General features: G+C 42.5%; 1 protein-coding gene across 3 annotated transcripts in view; it reads left to right on the forward strand.

The window, feature by feature from the left end:
* The window catches only part of crim1 (cysteine rich transmembrane BMP regulator 1 (chordin-like)), a 35,091-nt gene extending 17,562 nt beyond the window's left edge, over positions 1-17,529 (forward strand). For 2 of the 3 annotated variants that reach the window (XM_063908544.1, XM_063908547.1), the window contains 11 exons: positions 1,576-1,755; positions 4,039-4,242; positions 5,187-5,315; positions 5,665-5,818; positions 8,218-8,339; positions 9,731-9,949; positions 11,406-11,621; positions 12,674-12,907; positions 13,644-13,766; positions 14,103-14,281; positions 15,248-17,529. In XM_063908544.1, coding sequence (XP_063764614.1) covers positions 1,576-1,755; positions 4,039-4,242; positions 5,187-5,315; positions 5,665-5,818; positions 8,218-8,339; positions 9,731-9,949; positions 11,406-11,621; positions 12,674-12,907; positions 13,644-13,766; positions 14,103-14,281; positions 15,248-15,430 — 1,943 coding nt within the window. In that variant the 3' untranslated portion in view covers positions 15,431-17,529. The remainder of the gene's footprint in view (positions 1-1,575; positions 1,756-4,038; positions 4,243-5,186; positions 5,316-5,664; positions 5,819-8,217; positions 8,340-9,730; positions 9,950-11,405; positions 11,622-12,673; positions 12,908-13,643; positions 13,767-14,102; positions 14,282-15,247) is intronic. The other variant, XM_063908546.1, reaches the window with a different exon arrangement.
* The last annotated feature ends 228 nt before the right edge of the window (positions 17,530-17,757 follow it).

The raw sequence follows: 17,757 nt of genomic DNA on the forward strand, positions 1-17,757 counted from the left end.
CACAAGAAGCCCCAGTGTGACAGTCTATTATGAATGATTTAGACTTGCTAAGGGTCATTATTTTATGACCCATCCATCTCCACATTAAATCCTCACCTCAATTTAGAGGAGACTAAACATCACAAAGCATGACTGGAATTTAGACTCTGTGCCGCAAGTTGTTTTAGGGATTACCATTAACAAACACTGCGGAAATCACATGTGAGCGTCCCCTCATGTGACTTCCTATTGCTTCTGTGAGCGTTAAAAAACGGTGCCATGCCTTTTGATTTCGGCCAGCTAAAGTGCTTATTGCATTTTCTATGCTTGGTTTTGCTGCACGCAATGCAGATCGGCAGAGAGCGAAGGAAAGGGGGTAAAAGAGTAAGAGAGGAAGAGAATGGAAATTGATGAACAAATCTCTGCTCTACTTTCAACTCACTTAGTCAACCTGCTTTGTATTAGGGTGAAGTGCTGCTTGTCTGGAGGCATGGGGTCATTGGTGCAGACGCTTTAAGTCTGCACTCCAAGGTATGGCATACAGATGCCACTGTAACCTCCCCCTCTCATTTATAAAAACCGCTGGCCAGACATCTGCTTGCATCTGTGCATTTACTCGCCTAACTAGCGTAGCTACTCCTCAATGAGTCTGGAGTCTTGCATAACCGTATTGCCTCACTCCCCTAATGTTGGAGTGGGTTTGATGAATAGTTGCTGTGTGGTTTGTTCAGATCTAAGAATGTCGAGCCACCCAAACCTCTGTGGTACATTTGAATGTGTAATCTGGTTTTACCATTGAGATGTCATGCTGTAATCTTCCTGCTCCCTTTGGCTACAAAACAACCACCATTTGTTTTGAATAAATGATCATATTAGTTTCATTCTGTGGAAAATTACGACTCAGGATTTTTTCCTAGTAGTTATTCATGCACATTTACGCATGGACACTTGAAGGGCCAACTGTGAACGTATTCTGGTCTTTACTAGGCCGGACCTTTGGTTTTCTAACAGTGCTGGAGCTAAGCTCATTGTGTTTCATAGTAAAGGGAACACAGCCAAAAGACGTTCCAAGTGCTTGGATGCTTTCGGGGAATGCAGGCCAGAGCATTGATTTACTCCACCTGCCACCAGCACCCTGAGCCCAGATTCTGCCAGAGTCTCAGACCCACTGCAGTTTCTTTTACTCTCCTCCTGATGCCTTTTCAGGACTTCATAGGTCCTTGTGAAATTCTTACTCATGAACTTGGCTCCATTGTCTGATAAATGCCATTCCACCCCACAAGCTTACCCTCAGAGTCTGCCTCAGCACCATTTGGTTCAGATAAACATTTCCGTCAATAGCAGAAAATGAATGAATGTGTTTATGGAGCTGGAATTGATTGTATACAGTCTGGCTAGTCTCTCATGGATCAATTTTGACGTTTTGTATGTGAAATCTGCATTTGTTTCTCATAAAGTCACGAGATGAAAGCCCTTGTCTTTAATCTTCACCAAATGTGATGGACACCTGACAGAGTGTGTAGAGCATTATCCTCCCCACATGGTGTTCAGTCTAAGCAGCTGTCTGATGCCTCTTTTCCCTGTTCTTCTCCTCAGTTTCTCCAAAGTGTGTCCACAATGGGAAGGATTTTTCCGAGGGAGAGGTGTACCGCATGGACCCCTGCTGGCTGTGTCAGTGCCGGGGAGGAATATCCTTCTGCTCCAAGGCAGAGTGCGCTGAGCTGGACTGTGAAAACTTCTACATTCCTGAGGGCGAGTGTTGCCCTGTCTGCATAGGTACATGCATTCACCTCGTTGTTTTGTTAAGGACAATCTATTCATTGTGCAATTAGAAAAAGTTTCACTGAGTTCTTGTTTATATAAATATGTTTGAGGTGATGTGGCATTGATGAGATGGCCTATGTGGCCACCAGGCAGACTGAAAAGTAGATGCAGGAGAGGAAGAGGTGATATCAAAGTCCATCCTGCCAGACACTGACCTCCAGTGACCCCTAACTTAGTGGCTTCCTCATATAACCAGTTTCCATAGTTGTTAACATACCTGGCAAACAAGCTCACAAAAAATCCAGCTAGGGTTTATTTCTACCTGGGAGACTTAAGAACATGAAATCCTTCTTTCAGAGTGTACCACTTGGCTATGTAATTTCTGGATCAGGCTTAATGGTGGGGAGGGACCCAATTGCAAAACACATGTGTTCAAAGCCAGGTAAGGAGCTCTGATATGTGCACTTGGGTTGCAGCGCATATGGCAACCACATTACAGTCTGCAAAAAGGCAACGGATAGAGATATTAGCCGGTATTAACTTCTTCCCGCTTGGCTGCGGTTGATCGGCATGAGAGCGATGGAAGAAGGCAAAGATCAAGACTGCGGCGGTGATCATGTTAGGTCAGTGTTGGAGCTACACCTGGAATATGAAGGCATTTAGATGGTATGGAATGCTTTCATCTTTTACTTATGGAAAGCTGCTCTTACCTACTGCATGGCTCACTGCGAGAAGTTGCCTGTAATGCTGTTAATCAGGATAAGGGGTTTGTGTTTAAGGTTACCTGGTCGGATTCTACTTAAATATATACTAAGCAATATTTCTTACAGTAGAGAAAATCAGTATTTGAAAGTTGAGGGCTAGATAGTCATCCCTGGACGCTTTAGTGTCTTTCAGTTCATTGTTATGGTTAATTCTTACCACTCCCATCAGTACCAGCAGGCAACTATTTTCAGCATTTAAGATAAGAAACATCAGAAAAGTTTGTTCTGGTAAAGCTGGTAAACATAGTGCTGTTTTTTAGTAGCTCAAAAGAGATCAAAAATGTTCAAGAGTTGGTGGAGACCCAAAAAAAGCTAAAAGATAAGTGAATATTGCATTTTAATCTGTCATTGGTAAAAAATAAATCGATAAATGCAGGTCAAAAGAGGTCATCTACAGGTTAATCACAGCCACATGGACAAAACTTCAGCAGCCGGCCCCGGCCGTGGCGCAACTGGCTGGGGCACCTGCACCGTACGCCAGTGACCTGGGTTCGATTCCTGACCCGTGGTCCTTTCCGGATCCCACCCCGACTCTCTCTCCCACTTTCCTGTCACTCTCCTATCCGATTAAAGGAAAAAAGCCCCCCCAAAAAACGTAAAAAAACCCCCAAAAAAACTTCAGCAGCCAAATCTTAACTGGGATCAGATTGGGCAAATAGGACTTGTTTTGCATAATACGCAGCCCCCTCTTTCCCTCTGACTAAAATTCAGTAAGGCACCATAAACATATACAGTAACCACACTTTTGTTTATCCCTAATGCTCTGAGAAAATGCTGAGACCTATTTCTAACCTGCCTCTGTAACCAATAAACAGTGTAAACAAAACGTGAATGAACAAAATGCTCCCTGAGGTGGGCTCAGGCATCATTCATCACCCGAAGCTGTGCACAATAGCTTCCCAAATTGGCTTTTAAACCATCCAAACTTTATGGTTCCCACTTAGGACTAATGGCTACAGATTGGAAAATGTAGCTTTCAACACAAAGTGCTCTCTTGGCTTTAGACTGAAATTTATCAAGCACTGACATAGCCTTTGACCTGAGGGATCACGGCTGAAACATGGATGAGTTCAAGCTCTTAGCCAAAAGGTGAGCGGACACTTTGGGGTCTAGCAGTTATGGACGTCATCGGATTGCTGTGTTTCCAATGATCAAATCTCTCCCAGGATGTCACCGTGATACCCTATAACTAGTCTGTCTCACTTTAACCTGAATCCATATGTATGTTGTCACAAAGCCAGGGGCCTCTCCCCACTTATAAATGTAGATATGTCATCTAAATTCAACGCTCAGGGTAACAAGCCAGTTTCCATATCTTGTTAGCTCCCTCATGGAGTATCCTGCTTCCTTCAGCTCTGCTCTCACTCCGTCTGCTGCTAATTCAATTACAGTAGAGGATGTAAGCTATATTGGACTGTAGTTTAGGGTTTAAATGAAATGTATCGTAGCCAAACCACGTGACTCACATCAAAGATTCTCCTCTTCCTTCACTTTGTTTTACAACCCACAATGTGTCTGTGTCTCCTCTCAGATGTGGAATTATTCCCGATGGACAGCACTAAGGCCAGTTGCTGGGTGAATAACAAGCTGCGGGCGCACGAGGAGCAGTGGAAGGAGGACGACTGCACCTTCTGCCAGTGTGTGGATGGAGAACCGCATTGCACTGCTATGGCCTGCAAACAGAGCTGCCAGTATCCGGTCAAGATCCCTGGAGAGTGCTGTCCCTTCTGTGAAGGTATAGAGAACAGTGTTGGTCTTCTGTATTTATCAAACACATTACTCATATCTTTATGAGGTAAGCTTTAGCCCACATACTGCATGTCGGAGGCTCCTGTGGCCCCACAGCTCTGCTACAGAGGCCGTGTCGGCATGGGCTCATTAAAGGGGAGGCCACGGAGCATTCTTCAAGCTGCAGGGTTCTTTGTGTTCCTTTATTACCCTTGCCCGCCGAAATGAGACCCACCTGTGTGTGCGAGGCTGTGCCGTGCTTTTAACGCAGAAGGCTGCATAATTGAAGTGGATCTTTTTTTTGTGAGTGTAATTAGTTACAGCTCGTTGCGCTGCTCCTTCCACCGAACGTGGCAAGAGAGGTTTGATGGGAATAGCCATGGTGCCATGTGTGTGCTTCAAACGATCCTCATCCTTTTTGTGGATTCACAATAAAGCTGGCCCTCTGTCTGTCTGTCCAACTTCTGTCCAGGGGAGAGTTTATTGTCTCCACTGGTAGGCCTAGACATAAAGCATGCTCTTAAGACAAACCCAACTTATTAATGAGAGACAGTTCCTCACAATAATACAAAGAGGTATAATCCCCCTTACTGTGCGACCCACCCTGGTGTAATTGCTCCACATTTATCTGTAATCACTGTTTTCTTCAAAATAAGAGCAGTGTAAATAGGTAGCTATTACAGTTGGCACAAACAGCATCGATGAGGTAGAACACCTGAGGGGTTCCTAGCAAACACACACACACACACACACACACACACACACACACACACACACACACACACACACACACACACACACACACACACACACACACACACACACACACACACACACACATATATAAGAAAAAAAGAAAGTCATAAAAGAAATCCCATTTTGTTGTTTGTTGTTGTTTTCTGTTGCTCTCATGCAAAGTTCTTACCCTCCATCGTCTCTTTTGTTCTCCAGAGCCTTCTTACGAAACAGTTAGCCCCTTGCTATGCCCTCCCCTGGAAAACTGCTCCCTGTCAGTGAACGACTGCCCCTACGGCTTCCAACAAGACAACAATGGATGCCTGCTCTGCCAGTGTCTCAACAGTAAGTTCACTTTTCTGGCTTTATGTTCAACCTAAAGTGTTAAAGTTTCTACTTGCAGAAGCATGAATGTGATACATTTCTTCTGACATGCTGCTTCTTGCATTAAAATGCTGGACAAACAATGTTGTATTTACCCGTTTGCTCATGCTGATGTTAAAACAATGTGTTGCTGTCAAGCAGGCTGCCAAAGACATGTTGATAATCGTGACGGCTTATTTGCGTACATGGCTGCAGTCTTTGCAAAGTCACAAGAATGTTCCTGTGATCAGCCCCATAGAAACTCATGTTTGTGCCTTTTTGATGGATGGTTGTACCCATGATCACATGACCTCTCCCTCAACTCTTTCAGATGATTCCTGCCCTGACCTGGGAAAATACTGTTCCCTGCAATGCCCAATGGGGTACAAGAGGGACGATTTTGACTGTGAGGTGTGTGAGTGCACCATTCCTGTGCCCAAGTGCCGACCCTTGACCTGCACCAAGACCTGCCCCTACGGATATGTGTAAGTACACCCAGTGACCCAGTGGTTTTACATCCCAAAACTCCAAATACACTCATGTGTCAGCTGTGTTTTCAGCTTTAAATACTTCAAATTGAGGATTTTCCCCCAATTAACGAAGCCGAAGTCATGATATATGATGATGAAGCTTGATTTGAAAACCTCTTAGAATACAACGTTTAAAACTCCATTCGGGCCTGCCCAACTTAACACTTTTCTAATATATTCTCATCAGATAAATCTAAATAGATAGTAATGTTTAGACATTCTGTTGAGTAAGAGTAAGTAAAGTAAGAGGTTATCAGTGTCAGAATTTATTTTCCCTCAGTCACCTCCTGTAATTACATATGCATGGTTGAATAAGAAGTTAAATTCTTGTATTATCAACTGTTGCCCCGAAGCAAAAGAAAGCAGAGAGGGCCAATGTAAAAGTAGTTTGGCATCCAAGATCAAAGGGCCTACCTTGGTGGCCATTCCCAGGTCTGTAAATCTGTGTTTGTGTGTGAGTAATTCGCTGTGAGGTCCTCGCCAGCCTCTTAGCCCCATGCAACTTTTCTCCTTCTAATCCCATTTGACCTGATCGAACATCTGGAAGTGCTCTCTCTACTGGGCCGCTTGTTCCCCAGGCACCACTCTTATTTCATAAATCATCTTTCTGTCTCAAAGCGCATCAGGACAAAAGCGGCCTTCATTAAACATGTACAGTTAGGATTCTTTCGGGTATCTCAACCACGCTTTGTGGAGCCACGGCGCAAGATGGGCCAGTTAGGTCTGCGCAGGATACCAAAGGAGAGAGAGATGGGGACCCTGTGGGGAAAAGAAGAGCAAGAAGTCCTGGCTTTATCCTTCATAAGCGGCTGTTTAGGTCTTGTCTCAGAAGTCTGAAATCCTCTGAGAGCTTGCCAGCCTCACAATCAAGATCTTTCTTCTCACACAGGACCTCTGCATGCAGCCACCACAAACAAACAAAGGGCATAAAGGATCTCTGTGTTTATGCTTGTTTTATTGATGACATCCCAGGAGTACTGTAATGCACATATCCAAAACTGAAAGCCTCCAAAGCAGGCTGAAAGTAAATTGGGTTTGACAATGAGCTAAACACTGTTTACGCCCCAGATGAAGGGCATTCTAAGGGCACGTCTTACGAATAAAGTTTTAACTTTTTTGAATCCTTCATTGCTCAAAATCATCACCTTACAGGTCATGCATGGCATTTTTCTGGTCATCACAGTTGCTGCACTCTGGAAATTGTGCCGAGCCAGCAGTCCCAGGGCCCCGGGGCCCCGGGTGCCTCCCCAAGCCCCTCTATCCCCCTGGAGCCCAGAGCGCTGCTTGGCATTCCACACACCATCTTTAAACAAAGCCTCGCTCTAAGGTCGCAGCACTCTGTGTCTCTGTATTTGTACAGTGAGGCACTGGCCGAAGCCAGTTATTGCTGCTTCAGCATAGATAGGCTCCTGTGTTTACAGAGCTGGAGATGCTCGTGCTCTTCATGGGACACGGCACCGTCTGTGGTTTGGAGGACTTCTTTTATTTATGCTGCCTTGGCATATGAAGATTAATAGAGTAATTACCCAGGCCTAATGAGGCCACTGCTGGGTATCATCACTTACCCAGACGCTTGAGAGGGATGCTAGCTGGGTGAGGCTGAGATAGAGAGTGTGAGATAAAGAGAGTGTTTATAGAACCAGATAAGTGCAGATACTGGTCTTTCTTTCATCTGTGTTTTTCACAATCTAGCAACCTGCAGCACGTCCATGTTTCATTAGGCAGGTAATTGGATCCAAACAGCCTACTTACAGCCTTAGCACTTCATACAGCTCCTCTCTTTGTTTGTGAGGACATCTCTTTTAGATAAGATAAGAGAGTGCTTTATGAGCCAACAGCTGGGAAGTGTGCACTTTTTACAGCAGCACATGCATTCAGAACGCCATAGCCCTCTGTTTTTGTTTGTCTGTACTTGGCAATCAACATGCCTGCATTATCCCTTATCTTTGGTGCTATTATGTGTCCGCCAAAGGCTTCTGGAGCAATAAGGGTGGCAGCAGGGTGAATTGAAAGCATCTGAATTAACTTTGGATTTCTCCTTCCAGAGTTTCTGGTTCGGTATGATGTGCAAACCACAGGGATGTCACATGTCTGCCTTTTTATTTGGCCTTCTTCAAAGGCGGCTAATATAGCAGGGGGAAAGCAGGTCCAGATGTTGATTATACCAGACTTGAGCATCTGGGTTTCACTCAATCACAACACCAGACCTCTGTTCATCTTGGAAATATCCGTCTCAACGTGATCTGTAAACTAGCTCCACAGGAGGGGTATTGTTTACTTACTGATATTCTCTTCCACTAATTGAGTTTTTCCTACGTGTGTGCTTCATCTTGTGTATGTTTATTGCTCTGCAGGAGGAACAAGCATGGCTGTGAGATGTGCCGCTGTGTTAAGTGTCCCCCCTTCACCTGTGACAAGCACTGCAGTGAGGGATATCGCCAGAACAGGAAGGGCTGCTCCATCTGCATGTGTAAAGGTAGGTGACAATTTTAGATGCGCTCTTAGGTATTTTCCGCACCCAATGATTTCATTTGAATCGGCACTAGGTAGTACTGATGTTATATTGTCAGTAATCTTTAATTCTACAAGGTCTGATACCCAGCAGAGTTGTTTTTAGTTTTACCCAGGAGAATATTAGTAATGGTTAACGTTTTCTAACGATTTTGATAACCCCTGAGCTCATTTCGGATATTCATGTTCCGCAAATACTTAACTAAGCAAACAAACAGACGGTGTGTTGATGGAGGATTTATAATCCCTGATACATCAATCATAGGTACTTCTTAAGAGTTGTTTATGAAGAGCTGTCTCCTGATACACAGCTACATATATAGATACAGTTCCATCACAAGGTCTTAACTGTAAGCAGTGTAAAGGGTAGCAGATGGAAGGAGATAGGGGAGCTCTGTAAGCAGAGTTGAGTTTCTGCCACTAAGCTGCAGCTTTGATTTCCTGTGACCTTCTGCTGCTCTGCTGAGGAGACTATGTATGCTTGTTTTGGTTCTTGTTGATGTTTACTTTTATCCAGGGGGCTGTGTGTGCAACTTTAATTAGATTCCCCCAACCCTTAAGTTAAAAGCAGAGGTGGTATTTATGCTGCGGCACATTTGATCTGATGTATAAATATTTGTATTCAAATATACTTGTGGTCTACCTGTATGGTGAGGTGATCCGTGCAGCGCTCCACAAACAGAGAGACACACACAGACCTATAAACTGCTGTTTACCTGCTGAAACTCTTGAATCAGTTCCTCTGTGGGCTGTTGAAATATTCAGGGGAGGACACACACATATAAATACTTCCAAAAACATTTGTGTGTTTTAAAGATTTAAATGAAAGAGAACAGACAAAAAAAAAACATCTGCTTGAACTCTGCGTCATTGTACGGTTCAGTGTGTTTGTTCCTGATCTCAGTGGAATCTTACACACTTTAAGAGTTTAACACATGCTGGGGCCAAGGAACTGGCAACTGAGGCCCTTCATGAGGTCTAACAATGTGTCCCTCAGCTACAATTATTATGTTTTTTGTCAGTTAAAAATGGTTGGATATTTATAAAGGTCTATAAGCTGGTAATAGGAACATAAATACACAATAAAGAAAGATTAAATACTCCTGATTGGCGAATGTTCCAGTTTATGGAACCACAACAACTTAGCTCTCACTTTGGCCTCAAATGAAATTGCACATAAGACAATAATACTGGTTCATTTTACTGTAAATCATAAATGTACTTAATGAAATTTCCACAGCCGATTTACAGGATCTCTGAGCCATAGCAGGCTATGTAGCTCTCGGTAATTTTGCAAAGCTTTTCCACGAGTCCCCAGCGGTCATTTATTTGTGCTTTTCATGTTTGTGTCCCTAGAAAGTGGCCACTTCCCCAGCACCACTGCCCTGGCCCCGAAGCCCATCTATTGCCTCACTTCCAATGGGAACAGGTACGAGGAAGGTGATGGCTGGCACGACGGTTGCCGGGACTGCTACTGCCACTCAGGAAGGGAGATGTGTGTGCTTATATCGTGCCCCGTGCCCAGCTGTTCTAGTCCTGTTGTGAGGCCTGACCAGTGTTGTCCTACATGTGAAGGTATGTGCAATTCTTATGTTACTTTATATTATCAAGTTTTAAGGGATGCTATTGTTTTCTAAAGGTTTATTCCTGGATATCACAACTTCAGATCTTAGTTTGTGGTTTTGGCCATTATACCTGTTGGTAAGGTTAGAAGCTTGATTGATTGATTGATTGATTGATTGATTGATTGATTGATTGATTCTATTATCTTTTTTTAAAGACATTTCCTATGACTAGATGACTAGGAAATTACTGCTGTACAACACGATTATTTTTAATGATTTTTTATGCCCAACTTCACTTTGACTTTTTTCATTGAAATCATTCATGGAATACTCTACTATGACTTTTGTGATATTTTTAGGATTTTCTTTTACATTTGATTTACTATACTGTCTTTTTTCTTATACTGTATTACATTGTATCCATTACTTAATTTTAAAAAATGGTATACTATACAATTACATATCTTTTGAACATGCTATACCATGACTTTTGTGCAACTTTTGTACAACATGCTATACTATGACTTTTTGTTTGCATGCCTATACAAATACATCAAATTGGAATACAACTCTGATTGTTTGAAAGATGTGGAACATTTTAACAAGTCTAAGCCCTGTTTTTGTGTTTATCAATCATATAGGGTTAAAAACCACTGATGATGGCAAAAAATACAGAAACGACACCCACGTTTTTAATCAGCTGGAATTTTTTTTACGGTCTTTTCCTCATTTGGAAACTACTCTCTATCAAAGGCAGTGGTTTGATTGTAGTTCTCTTTTAGTTTGTTGTAAAGCAATCAACAATACCATGAATTTAGGCTCCACATGTAGCAACATTTAATATAATACATTTTGTTAACATTTTTAGGACTCACTGAGACAAAATATAAAAGTAATGAATACACACAAACAAGAATCTGGCAATACACAGTGTACAGTCCCAGTGCACAGTTCCTTTAACAGCTTTGGATCTTTAAGGCTTTAGACTTGTTGGCCAATTAAACCCTCAGTCTTACAGTCTCTGTCTGTTTCTCTAAATGGAAAGCACACTGATCCACACCCACACGTTTTTTTATCCACAACCCTCCAACTCATGCAGGATATTTATGGAGGAGTGACTCAGTTGGCTGTTCAAATATTTAGGAGTTAAAGAATGTCTACAACTTTCAGAAGCTACACACACTTTGCAGTCAGGGGACAACAGGCTAACTCTTCACAGATGTCTGCTACTCTGCTGGACAGAAAGATGTTTTCAACTAAACTAGTGTCAAAACACAACTTGGACACCAACCTAAATGCCCTCGGCTGATTTTTAATGGAACGCGGCCTCCAATGCATCTTTATTCCAGTAACCTATGACTCACGATGGTTGCTTCATCCGGCAGCAGTTATTGTAATGGGCTAAATAAATGTTTAAATTTGATAGCAGACACATGACCGTTTCCTTTTTCTTTCCTTTTTTGTAGACGAGTCAGGCAGCGGTCAGCCAGAAGGGATGGACATGGTGGTGTGCAGAGCACCTGGGGGGGAGTTTTATGTAGAGGGGGAGACATGGAACCTGGATGACTGCACGAGATGCACCTGCAGGAAGGGACGTGTCCTGTGCGACACTGAAGTGTGTCCCCCGGCTCTCTGCCAGACACCGATCAGGAACAAGGACACCTGTTGCCACATATGCGAAGGTAACATTAAACAAAAGCTACAGGGGTAATTTCAGATAAAGCTCAGCAGGAGTCACTAGTTGGGGTAGTTGGACGGGAAGTTTAAATCTGTTTTGGGTGTGAGCATGTGGTTTTGGAAGGTCTTGCATGTTGCACTTTGTCAGGCAGTTTTATGTCAAGCCACCGATTCATAAAGAAACTAGCCAGGACTGGTTGGATTTACATAGTGATCCTGCAGGCAGGCAGCAGCACATGTGGACTGTGGCCCACACCGGAGGTTCATCCAACTCCCCTTATAGCTGGAGGGGCAAGAACGTAACTAATTTCACAAAATCTGCGGTATTCGTCTGGTTATGGGAATTAACCTTTGACAAAAATGTCAAGGCAAAAGTGCAAAAAACCACATGCATATTTTATTTACAACAGTACCCAAACACTGAAGCCTCTTCTCATAGACTTAGAATCAACATATCCCAAGCACTCCCAAGCATGAGGCCCACAAATCAGCAATGCATGACTGCGCCTGAGAGCTGCTCCTTGAGAATGCCGGGCCCACCTTATCGCTGCATCTCCCCTTCACAAAAGCAGATTGTCAGAGGCCAGCCTTTGATATATGTATGGGCTTGGTCACCAGGAATGTGGGAATAATACACATCTCACTGACAGGCCCCATGATGAATGTGTACAATAGGGTAGTGCAGTGTGCACATGCTGACTAAAGTCTTTGGTGGTGCGAGGGTCTGAGACAGAGAGATAAAGGCCTCCTATGGAACTGACATCTGACATATGGAGTCACTTGTGTTTGTGTTTAATGTACAGTAAAGCATCTTATCTCGGCCCTCAAAGCTCGATAATGTTAGTGGATTGAGATGTTAAACGTCTGGGATAAATGAGGAGCCATGTAGAATCAGACCTCTCTTGGAGCAATTATTTATAACTCAAGCTAATCTTAGGCTATAACTTTGCACTGCCAGGTCATTCCGCAAGAACATAGGTCACAGCCATATGTTTTACATTTTAGCCTTTTGTCTATTCTCATTATTAACCCTATTTATTCTTGTGTGCCTCCACAGAGGAGACGCTGAGCCCCTTACTGCCTGTGAACAAAAGCCAGCAGGAGTACTGCATAACCAGCGATGGAGACGTTCTACTGGCTGGGGACTCCTGGAAGGCCAACGCCTGCACCAGCTGCACCTGCAACAACGGCACCATTCAGTGTTTCTCTCAGCACTGTCCCGCTGCCAACTGCAGGGTGCCTGTGTTACGCAAGGGCCAGTGCTGCCCACACTGTCTCGGTGAGTATTTAGGTGTGTCTCATTAAAGTCTTTGTGTTGCTTTGAATACTTTTACCCCACTTAAAATAAACATAACTTGGATTTTCTAAATGTAGTTTATATCATAATTCCACAAATTTAAAAAGTTTAGCAATTCCAACCAGTTTTTTATTTTTTTTTACAATAAGTGGTACCACTTTAACAAGGCACAGCCTGTTGTTGGGAAAGTTATAATTCAAAATGCTACATGTCAAAAAGAGGGTGTAACTGAGGCAATGCCTGTTTCCAGACTGAATGTGTATGTGTTTGTTCGTTAGACACAGCCACTCTGGCGCTTCATGGGCAAACACCATCATTCGCAACAACATTCCATGTGACATACACACACGGTCCACTCCAAGCAAAAACATTCCTCCGGCATCCGCACATTCACACGTGTTTCCTGTCCCCAGCTGAATCGGCCCGCGACACTCTCTCTGTGGCGGCACAGGAAGGCAAAGCTCCATGTCAGCTTTTCCTATAGAGGAAAACCTCGGCATAGGCTCCCATTGTTCAGCCCTTTGTTTTTGTTATTCACCCTGGGGAAAACAGTTTTTTTACATAATGCCTCAACAAAGAGGTACAGTGGAAGTTAAGGGGACAATTCATATAAACACAGCTTACCAATGAGACACCAGGGAGTTTATACACTCATGCACAGTTGGAAGTGTTTGTCTGGAATGTTTTGCATTACAGCCGCGATGTTATTAATGATTTTATTCCTTAACAGAAGTTACAACGTCAGTGCCGGTGATCTTGTCCACCAATGGCCCAAAGACAACAACCCCTACTACAGTGGAGAGTAGAGTTTGGATAACCACTGTCACTGTGCCGCCCATCATTGCTTATACAGGTACCTGCTCACTGAATAACTTCACACACTCCTCTGTATATTCCCTCTAAAACACTGTGTAACCCTATCCTAGTACTGGTGCCATTGTTTGTACTCTCTCTGCCAATCCCTGCAAATATTTATGCTACTAAAGGGTGTTTGAGATGCCTTGATAAATGACTGAAAGTTATATATTTCATAATTATACTTTGATGCTGAAATAAAACACTGATGACAAATGGACATTGGCTAAACATTAGACAACAAGTGTTCCTTTTTCATTGTTATGTAATGAGCAGGGACTTTAGCCAAAGTCATAATCTGTTTTCAATTTCGATTTTGTAATTTGTCCCACAGATGATCCAGTTTTGGGTGAGAACTACCCCAGCCATACAGAGATGGCCGTCATCTACCAATCAGCAGCCTGGATCCTGGCAGGTCTTCTGCTAGCAATCATCATCTTTCTCGTGGTGGCGTTACTGATCAACAAGAAAAAGAAGTGGGTGCAGATGTCCTGCTACAGTGCACCAAAGAAGGTGAGAAGTTTATCAATCAATCACATAAATCGGCTTGTTTTGAAGGCTTAAAATGGTGCTGAATTACACAGGCTCCCTGGTATAAATAACAGAGGACAGTGTTCATCTGGGGGTGGGTCACAGGGAGTTTTCCTGTGATCTTCCAGCTTCTGCTACAACTAGTGCTAAAGCTGTCATGACAAGTAGGATTAATGCAGTTTCCCCTTCGAGCCGTACTTTAAAGTGGAAAAAGGTCATGTCTATCATAAAATCTACAACTCTACCATGAAATTAGTTTGAAGTGTCAGAAAATCTAAATTTGTCAGAGTATAATCAAAAGTATGAGATTAGGTTTAAAGGGGCCCTATTATCCTCATTTTCAGGTTTCACAATTGTATTTTGTGCCTCTACTGTGACATGTTTACACGCTTTGATGTTCAAAGAGTCTTTATTTTCTCATACTGCCTGTGCTGCAGCACCTCTTTTCACCCTCTGTCTAAAACCAGAGCCCAGTCTGCTGTGGGGAGTGTTGGAGAGAACTCCCTAGGGTGAACTGAGAAAACATTCAGAGATTCAAGTCTACCTGAAGGAGAATATAAATGGAAATTCTCTTAGGTTAAAGTAGTACATTAGCACATACCTCTCAAGTAAAAATTCTGATTAGAATTTATTTTTCATTGTAAACTGCTTTGCTCTGCAAGGTTGGGCAACTCTTACATTTTCAATGTTATTCCCAGAGAATATCTGAGTTTTTTCTTGTATATTTGTAACTTTATTCTCATAAATTCCTTTTTTTTCTGATTCATACCCACCAGCCCTTGCTCTTTATTTCTTTTCATTATATTTACAAAGGCCCTTATATACATCATAAAGAAGCCATTTCATGCAAGTTAACCTCAATTATTACACTTTTTTTTTAGCTATTTAGACCTTACTGATGTCTTCAAACTAAAGGAGTATGTATTTTCTTTCCTTTTTTCTGCTTAGACGGTGATCCTCAAGAAGCACGTCAACAAGAACTCAGTGGTCTACATGGAGCCCTCCAAGGAGAACAAGTTTCAGAATGCGAAGAACGACTGCGGCATCATCCACTTCTCTCCAGAAATGAGCTCCACCTGTGGGGACAAGATGACCATCCCCAGGGCCAAGCTGAGCAACGACTGGCGCTAAAAGAAAAATAAACACCTCTGGAACTCTGCAGATCAGAGCTGTCCGACACCTCCCACTCTCTCTTACTGCTGTTTCCAAGGTGATTAGTGCAACAGTACACACACACCTTGGGTTCCGCCGCTTTGTCTTTCCACCCATTTGTCTGTGAAACTGAGGACACTCTACAAGAGACAAAGCAAGTGACCTATGCTTCTTTCAATTTGTGTCCATATTCTTCTGTGTTTGGATCACTGTGGTGGAGTGGGATGCTGGGAGGTGAATGGACGGATGGACATAAAAAGGACACAGCCACTCCGGGCTTTAAGACAGAGCGGGAGGCAGCCAGAGAGACTCCTCTCTCACAATCAGACTTTGACTGTGAACATTGTAATATTATTGCTTATTATTGCCTCCTTTGAAATTGAAATTCTGAGGCCATAAGAGGAGCATTAAAAAGCTTTAGGAGAGGGGCTTGGGCTTGGGCTGCACCACCCTCCCTTTCTTGAGTTTAGCAGTGCTTCATGGATGTTATCATTTTCATCAGCAGGGAGGCCAAAGGAACTGATAATCCAGTTGGATCAAATTGGGTTCAGCAGCCAAATCATAAAAAGTCAACAGGCTTTATATAGACCCACAGATCCAAAGCCCCTGCTTTACAATGTGTGGTTTCCATCTTAGTTTTTGTATATTTCTACAGTATTTGTACTAGTTTTAGTGTTGTTCTTGGCCACCTCTCGTTTTTATTATGGGTGTCTCGGCGGGGCCAGATTGAAACATTTTGAAGATGCCAGTCTAAACATTCCTGCGATCAAGTTCAGGAAGGACACGCTTCCAAAATAATAGCCTTTGTTCTACCTTTATATGACCCGAGTCATTCCATTCATAAAAGTCCTGACTACAAACAGCAATTCTCAGAAAGAAAGAAATTTGTGAACTCGTGCAAAACGTGTCTATAATACGGTAGCAAGTCACCTTCATCTTTCCACTCTGTCTCATCCAGAAGGACTCAGTCGTACTTCATCATTATTAAATCTGCAAAGTGTAATGATGTTCATCCAGGAAGAATGTCATATTATCGAGTGCATGACGAATGTCTTTGATACCATGTCTCATAATTTAATTCACAGCCATGTGGAGCTTCTGCACACACCGAATGTTAGTGATTCATTTTAAAGCCTTAATTCTATAGCCTTAATGCATATCTTGTTTAATTTAATTACTGTGTAAAAACATATCCAGGAACTTAAAAACGGTAATTTATTCACCCATTATTAAGATGTGCAGATATGTACAGCGTCACATCTTCAAATACAAGTGAATTATGTGATGTGGAAGAGTGTAAGCGGAGCTCGCCAGTAACTCTACCCAAGGGTACACATTACAGAGCGTGTTAAAGAGACGTAGCACTTTTCTTTGGAGCCAGTGTTTTTTTGTTTTTTTTCTTAGAAAGCTCCCTGCAGGATTCTTGTAGGGATAAAATCCCTAATCAGGGATTTGATAGGCATATTAAGCCCTCGGAGATGTTAAACCACTCAAGTGAACACGCTGTTGCAGCTACAGGCTCTGTACCAGTGTGATCAGTACAGAGGAGAGGATAGAAACTGAGAAGCATTACGAAAACAAACCTGGGTTTCATAGGAAAAGGTTTTGGATTGTAGTTCTCAACCCTTTGCCAATTTCTCAATACAAAGACCTTTCTGATGCCAAAATTGGTTGGAGACCAATTTATATTGAAGTGTTTTAGTATCTCTGTAGATGTGTCTGTTTGAATCATGACCATGTGCTTTAAAATGAAGAGGCGACTGTAAAAGCTTACGCAATTCTTTGTTCTTCTATGTGTAAAAAAAAAGTAGTTTAAATTAGTAGGACAGAAGAGTACCTTATTTATTTTTTCACATAGCTTTATTTATTAATACTAAACTATAGTTTGAGATTGTCTTTCTTTTTTGAAAATGAACTTTTGGTAGCCAAAGCTGCTGTACATTGTAGACTATTTACCATTTCTATCTGCTATATTCTATACAACCTTATTTATTTCACTGTTGCAAAACCTGTAAATATGTTTCCTAGATGAACTGTAACATTTACACTTATTTTGAAAAATAAATGTGTGAACCAAAGTGTCCCGTGCAAATGACATTTAGAGGAACAATCCCCCAGTGATGCCAGTGCAGTGATTTCATTCAAGATGGTATCCGTTAGTGGTTTTTCACTCGCATTCACATCTGGTGCTTGAGTTCTGGCCCAAATGGGACTTTGTCTTCTCTTAATGGCTTTAAATCCGATTGTTCTCCCTTGTTCTATTATCTCAGTAGCACTTGCAGATGTGTTCAGTGGCAGTAGGTTGT

The sequence above is a fragment of the Eleginops maclovinus genome, chromosome 19 (assembly GCF_036324505.1).
Source record: "Eleginops maclovinus isolate JMC-PN-2008 ecotype Puerto Natales chromosome 19, JC_Emac_rtc_rv5, whole genome shotgun sequence".
Taxonomy (NCBI): Eukaryota; Metazoa; Chordata; class Actinopteri; order Perciformes; family Eleginopidae; genus Eleginops; species Eleginops maclovinus.